Source organism: Gavialis gangeticus, unplaced genomic scaffold (genome assembly GCF_001723915.1).
Source record: "Gavialis gangeticus isolate Ggan-Ray unplaced genomic scaffold, GavGan_comp1, whole genome shotgun sequence".
Taxonomy (NCBI): domain Eukaryota; kingdom Metazoa; phylum Chordata; order Crocodylia; family Gavialidae; genus Gavialis; species Gavialis gangeticus.
In genome coordinates, this window is record NW_017728997.1 from 30,642,951 (window position 1) to 30,650,299 (window position 7,349).

Genomic DNA, 7,349 nt, shown 5'->3' on the forward strand with positions numbered 1-7,349 from the left:
GCAAATTGAAGTAATTCCTACAGAAAGAACCTTTATGAAGGAATGCTCCAAAAGTTGTCATCTAAAAAAAAAAAGGGGGGGGTTATACACTTATTCTCTATTTTAATGTATTTAAAACTCAAATTTAGGCTGTTTACAAGACACGTGTGGAGGGTGTGAAGTTTAATGAAATATTTTACCTTTTAGAACAATTAAGACACTGGAACACTACACACACACACACACACACACACACACACACACACACACACACACACACACACACACACACACACACACACACACACACACACACACACACACACACACCTCTCTAAATGGCTCTACACTATATATATGGCTGTATAGTAAACAATTTGCGTGGAAACTACATTACCAGATGTGTTAATTGCTCCTGATATCAGTACATTTTATGCGCTTGTGTATGCGCAAAAGCTGAACTGCATTTTGCAAAGCTGAATTTTGGAGGGCTAATTTTTTAGGAAATGGAGAGTGTGGCATGTAAATACAGTACTTGTTTTGCTTGTGATTTAAATGAAAAGCTGAAAGCAGGCTTTTATTATAACAGTGACTAGAGGAGTTACAAAAACTTTTGTGCTTACTAAATTTGAAGGGCCAGATTTTGGCTTATGCTCCAGGGTAGATGGAGGTTGAAAAGGGGTTTCAAAAGCCTGGAAAAAATATCTGGGGCAGATGCAGACACAATCTAGGACCATCATCTGCAGCTCCATGCTACTGCCTCCTTTGAGGAATGAGGAGGCATATCAGAAGGATATGCAGGGAGATGCCCCTAGGACAGAGCCTATGGATTAAGAAACGACACATGCCCAAACCTTGATCAATGTGTTGATATAATACAATCCACACAAAATCGACAGCTATTTTCTTATATGAACACATCTCTTTGCCCATGCTTTTATTTGATACTCATCACTTATGATTTGTGTGAGTAGCTACATAGGTTGTGTACTGCTGGAGAAACTCTCACACATAAAAAGTGTTAATCTCTTGCATGGCTGCCCTAATTTTATTAATTGTAAATTCCATTTAAAGCCTCTGGACAAAACTTTTAGGTAAGAAAATAAGTCTGTTCTTTGAAAAGATTAAGGCTGAGAGCACTGCGTTGCAGTAGCTTAGATTTGTTCAGGTTTTCACTATTTTTGCTGCTCACTACTCGTTGGAGTCACAGCAGCTTCAGGCTGTTTCATAGATTCACAGACTTAAGGCCAGAGGGGACCTCAGAAGATCATCAGGTCCAGCCCCCAGCACCAAGCAGGAAAGATAACTGGGGGTCAGGTGACCCCAGCGAGGTGACTGTCTAGTCTACAGCTTTAAGCTCAGTGTGAGTTGTTGTCCTGCCTTCAGCCCAAAATTATTCAAGAGTGCTGAATGGCCAAAATGGACATGTCACTGGCAAAACTAAGGCAGGGTTAGAAGTCTAGGGCCAGTATTGGCCCTTCCCTTGTCCCTGTTGCATTGCTCCAGCAGTGCAAAGAGCATGAAAAGTTTTGTTTTTTTTAAATCTGAGGATTCCAAAGTGCCAAAGGTGTTTTGCAGCTGCTTCTCTGCTACTCAGGTCTGGTTCCCAAATGAGGACATGCCAAGCTGGAATCAGTTATGGCTGAAGTGGTTGGTAAAATGGCTCTTCCAGTTGATCCAAGTTCAACATGCATCAGAGTCTAAAGCAGATCGTGTTTCCCCAGTTAAGATTGATTTGGGGACTTCCCCTAAGGCAGGGATTCAATCTTTTTACAAATCTCTATCCAGTTCCTCAATATTGCAGCACATAGTGTTTGAGAGAAGAATGATTTTATCCAAAACTCTGCTTGTAGTGTCACAGAAAAATGATGTGGTTATGATAAATGCATTGAAACAGCTGTGGTCTCACATTAGATAAAACTGCATTTAAAGAATTCCTCATTTCCCTCACCCTCATAGTGTTACTCATGGCAGTATTAACTGTTACTGGTTTTGTGCCTTAATTAGGCATTTCTATGCCTGAATGTGTTTGGATTCCTATTGAGTATTAAATTTAACCCTGAATTTTTACGGTTGTTATGTTTGTTTTTAAGATATCTGCACTATATCTATGTTTAGAATATCATTGCAATGTGTTTTACCCTTTAAGTTGTTGATATTGCCTGGAGTACTTATCTTTACTTCAATTTTGTACACCCTAGTTTCTCTCACAGAATACATCCCCAAATAAAACAGAGACCTTGATTTGGGAAGGCAGGATGAAGAAAAAAGGATGTTTCCAACATCATGGATGAATGCTCGCTGCAGGGGATCCTGATTGCAGCAGCTGTGGCTGTGAGAAGTTAATACTGGAGCTGTGACCCTGAAGGGTGAACACCACTACCTCTCCCTGAGGCTGGCTGAGGAAGATGCATGGCAGCCGTCTTACAGCATTGCCATGCCTCTCTTCCATTCCAGGGCAGAAAATCAAGTTCCCCACTTGAAAAACACCCCCAGATTTTGGAAGGCTGACTTTTGGGGAAAGGGTAAGTGTGGTATGCATGTAAATACAGTATTTGCTTTGCCTGCAATTTAAATGAAATACACCTATAATAATATCTGCTACCAGTTTAGCCTTAAATGAACTCTTCTTAGAACTTGCTTAGCAGCATCACTTGTGCATTGTGGAAAGCAAAACACCAAACTCATCACAGTCAATATGGAGAGCATTGGCCATAAGCAAGCATAGGCAAAGTCTGAGGCATAGGCGACTGGTGGTGCACGTGCTCCTCCTGATGAGGCCGGTGCCCCCCCATGGCTGACACTGATGCTGCTGGTAGGGCTGGTGCCCCCCTGATAGGGCCACTGCCATTGGCAGCTTCTGCGGGTGCCCCCCAGATTCGGGAGGCACCAGTCACTCATGGTCTGAGACACATTAATAAAGCAACACATTGCAAATATGCATATGTCATATTGGGTGCACCTACACAAGATGTTTTACTGTATAGCAGACTAATTTGCTACACAGTAAACCGCCACTGTCTACATATGCACAGCAATTAGGGGGCAGCAGGGTAATTTACTGCACTGCTGGATAGTCCCACCAGATACAACTGGTATCTGGCAGCGCAGTAAATTACTGCGCTTAAACACATATGTAGACAGTGATGTCAAGATTAGTTTACTCCAGCTCAAATTGAGTTGGCGTATATTCAGTCACATTAATTGCACATGTAGACACACCCATTTTATTTACCTACTACTACTCTTTAGAGCACATTTTATTTTCCTAAGTACTTCTGGACTGAACTGCAAATACGGCTTGCTGGAGACCTAAGATTCTGTCCAGGGAACACAAAAATAATCCTCCATTTAGGGTCCAGCTGTCCACAAAAGAAAATAAAACAAAATAAACCAACCCTGTAGAGCCAGCAGATACTTCCTTATTATATTCAGCTCAAATAGGTAGGCATTTACCAACATAAAAATAATTTACTGTATAATATGCAGCTTATCTTGTAAACAGCCCAAATACTACTTGATCTAGTATTAATAGGTTGCACTGTGAAAAGAACACACACAAATATGAATAAGGCTGAGAAAAGAGTTTTTGTTAAGCTTAATAATCAACCCGGATATGCAAAGTTTATGTACAGATTCTTACTGCACCAGCACTTGTTGAGGGTTACCCAACAAGTGGCCAATGTACAATGCATGAGGTTTTCAAGTAGCATCGAAGGGTATTAAATGTATATAACAATGATAAAGTATTTTATATATTCTTAATTATTTTTTCATTTTCCTTCGTCTCTAATGAGACCAGATAAATTTAGATCCCTAGTTACCATGCTGCTTTGCCAGAGTGTGCCTCATGCATCTAAATGTCAAAAAGCACCTGGGGATTTCCTTAATAATCAGTAAGGAAACTGTACATTAAAATGCCTAATCTGAACTCATGCATGGGTAATACATTTAAGCAAAAGTATCTATGCCTTTCTATGTATTTAAATGTATGCCCAAGATCAGATAAATTCGACATATCTTAATATATAAATAAATTCAAGAGATCTTGCAAGTTCTGTTGCAGAGTTAGAAAAGAAAATAGTTTTCTATTTTAGCTCTATGAATATATAGTTCAGCAAGAGAAATGAGAAATTACACGTTCCCTCTTTAAAAGATTATCTTTTTGAAAATGCCGGAAGAGGGAGCCTCATGCTCAGAAAATCATTTTTCCCTTTTCTGGCAAACTAAATATAAAAGAGGGTAAAAAAATGAATGACATATTCATATGATGATAAAATTAGCTTTTACATGCATCCAATCGTTAAAAATAACAAAACAAAACTATGCAAAATTGCCAAAGAAAATATCATTTAAAAAAGTTTAGCTTTGATCATTTAGAGAAAAGGCGGAAAACACTTCAAGTGCCTTTTCTTGGTAGGTGACACACAAGGAAAATCCTTTTATACAAACTTCCTTTATAAACCTGTTACCTTCAAAATGATCTCAAATGTAAACATACTAGTGAAGACATAATCTGCATACCCTAGGATCTGGAAGGTAAACAAAAAGTTACAAATATTATTGCTAAAGCTGTTTTTTGAGCTAACAAGGATCAATTAACAATTAATTACCTTTAACAGGATTTCAACAGTAAAGATGGCTGTGAAAGCATAGTCAAAGTAACCAAGTATCTGCAAGGTATAATACGTGCCACAAGTAAGAAATCCATCTACAAATAAATATTTACAATTTAGATCACATGCATACAAATACCTAGTTTAACCTAAGAATGCAGCTGGGAAATTGAGATAAATCCATTTAAACTTTCAGCTGCTGTGCAGCTATTTTTGTTTATTTTTAGGTTTATTAGTTTAAGCTTATTAAAAGCCACTTAATTTAGAACTCAGATTTCTACCGTTATCAAATGACAGGACCAAATATACAATATTTTCAATTTTTTTCAACTAATCATTCTCCTCCTGCTTTTGTAGGTATTGTCTTCTGTCTCTAATACCATATAGAAAATCTTTCCCAAAGGGAATCAGCTTATTAATACGCTACTTCTTCATCTCAGCATTGTATCTAAAAATCAGACTTCAGAGCACTTTGTCATTCTTATTACACCATCCCACAAATGTCCATATATATTTTGCTGGCAAGGCAGGCTAAGCTATGACCTGAGGGTCATACAGAAAAACTAACTAAATATGCAAATCATCACAAATCTACTCACGCATTCTCTTTTTCTTCTGGCTTTCGGAAGACATACTGGGTGCCTCTACATGAAACACTTTACTACGCAGTCGCATAGTTTACTAAGCAGTAAGCATGTACGTCTACACGTGCACACGCTTACTGTGCAGTAAACCTTGCTAATTGCAAGTAAATTTGCTACCTGCAAATTTACTTACGATTACTTACTGCGCAGTAGCACTTGTGTATATCTGCTCCCAGTCAACCAGCCACCTGGGGCAGAAGATTGTTCCCCACCACCAGAAGCAGCCTGTTGCCAGGTCGGTCTCTGCCACTGGAGCCTGGGCAGGGACTGTGTCCCCGTACCCTGGCAGCAGGGAGCTCTAAACCCCCTGCTCCGAGATTGCAATTGGGAGCGGGGGTTGGGAGATCCTCATCTCCCAGCCCCAACTTCACCATCATGATCAGGGGGGCTTGGAGATCCTTATCTCTCAGTGCCAGCTCCATGACTGCAGAGTCAGCACTGGGAAATTCTTATCTCCCAGCACCAGCTCCATGGTCACAGGGCTCAGGCTGGGAGATCCTTGTCTCCCAGTACCTGCTCTGCCACTGCAGGGCCAGTGCTGGGAGACCTGTATCCTGCTTCATGATCATGGGGCCAGCACTGGGAGACCCGTATCTCCCCACCTAAGCTCTGTAGCTGTGGGGCTCAGGCCAGGAGATCCTTATCTCCCAGTGCCAGCTCCATGACAGTGGGGCCAGAGCAGGAAGATTTTTATCTCTCAGCCTGAGCTCTGCAGTCGTGGGGCTGAGAGATCTTTATTTTCCAGAACCAGCTCTGTGGCCATGGAGCTCAGGCTGGGACATATTTATTTCCTAGCACGAACTCTGTGACTATGGGGCTGGCACTGGGAGATTCTAATCTCCCAGTGTTGGCCTGTGGTTGTGGAGCTGGCGCTGGGAGTTCTGTGCTGGTGGGGGCTGGGGAGCCTGTTCCCTGCCCAGCTCTGTGATCATGAAGCTGGGTGGGAAACAGGCTGGGAAGCCTCTTTCCTGCTCATCTCCATGATCACAGAGCTGGGTGGGGAACAGACAGAGGAACAGGGCTGAACAGGCAATGGCAAAGCAGGGTCTGGGAACTGTTGCATTCAGGGCAGGTCCTAGCTTCATGCCCCAATCAGGGGATCAAGGCACAGGTCTTGGAAACAGCTGCAGGGTGAGGTAGGTCCCAGCTCCCTGCCCCAATCCACTGGTGGGGCTTCTAGTTGTCCCACTGGTGGATCAGGGCAGAGGGCTGGGTCCTGCCCCTCCCCTTCAGCTCTTTCCAAGTCACCTGCCCCCAGTCAGGGAGCCAGGGTCAGGAGCTCATAATAATTCATGAAGGAAAAAACAGTAGGATCAAAGATGGTGAGCAGAGTCTTTAAAAAGACCTTGGGTATATCCTGGCTTCAGTAGTGTCAATGGGAACTTTGCCATATATCTCAACAGAACCATAATTTCACCCCTTCAAGGCAACAGTACACTTATCTTTAGCACCCACTGGGCATATCTACATGGGACATTTACTACATAGTCAACTAATAAGCTGCACAGTAAATGTCTTGGCATCTACATGTGCACCCCTATTAGGCTGGAGTGATCTAATTTACTCCACAGCAGGACAGTACTTGCCCCAACTAGCTGGGGCACAAGGATGTTTCAGTGCAGGGGCTGCCTCCTGGCTAGCCCCACAATGAAGTACCCTTGTGCCCCAGCCAACCCTTCTGCAGCACAATGAGCTTAGGGGGGTAGCAGCCCTGGACTGGCAGGCTGACCCCTGCCAGCCAGGTTGATCTGATGTGGCTCAACATACTGTGGTCCCAGGTGCACACGCAAACAACAATAAACTCCAGAGTCTATTGCTCTTGAATTTATTGCTTCACATTAACCGCAAGTGTAGACATGCTCTCTGAGGACTAACATGAAATGCAGCATTAAATTTAATTTTAAGGGAATTATCCTACTGTCCACTTGTTCATTTGGCCATATGGTGCTGATGATACAACAGCTAATTGAATGGTAGAGAAAATTATATGATAGACGATGGGGAAAAGGCCACTATGTTAATTTGGACAGAGAAGTATGTATTTTTCATGTTCAGTCAAGGGCCAGATACTTCTGATCCATGTGGTGGCTGAACCCCCCCCCCCCCCCCC

General features: G+C 42.3%; 1 protein-coding gene across 1 annotated transcript in view; it reads right to left on the reverse strand.

The window, feature by feature from the left end:
* CACNA1D (calcium voltage-gated channel subunit alpha1 D) overlaps positions 1-7,349 on the reverse strand; it is a 325,917-nt gene that overhangs the window by 192,583 nt on the left and 125,985 nt on the right. Inside the window, exon 20 of the mRNA XM_019504611.1 lies at positions 4,452-4,511. Within this exon, the coding sequence (XP_019360156.1) occupies positions 4,452-4,511 (60 nt within the window). The remainder of the gene's footprint in view (positions 1-4,451; positions 4,512-7,349) is intronic.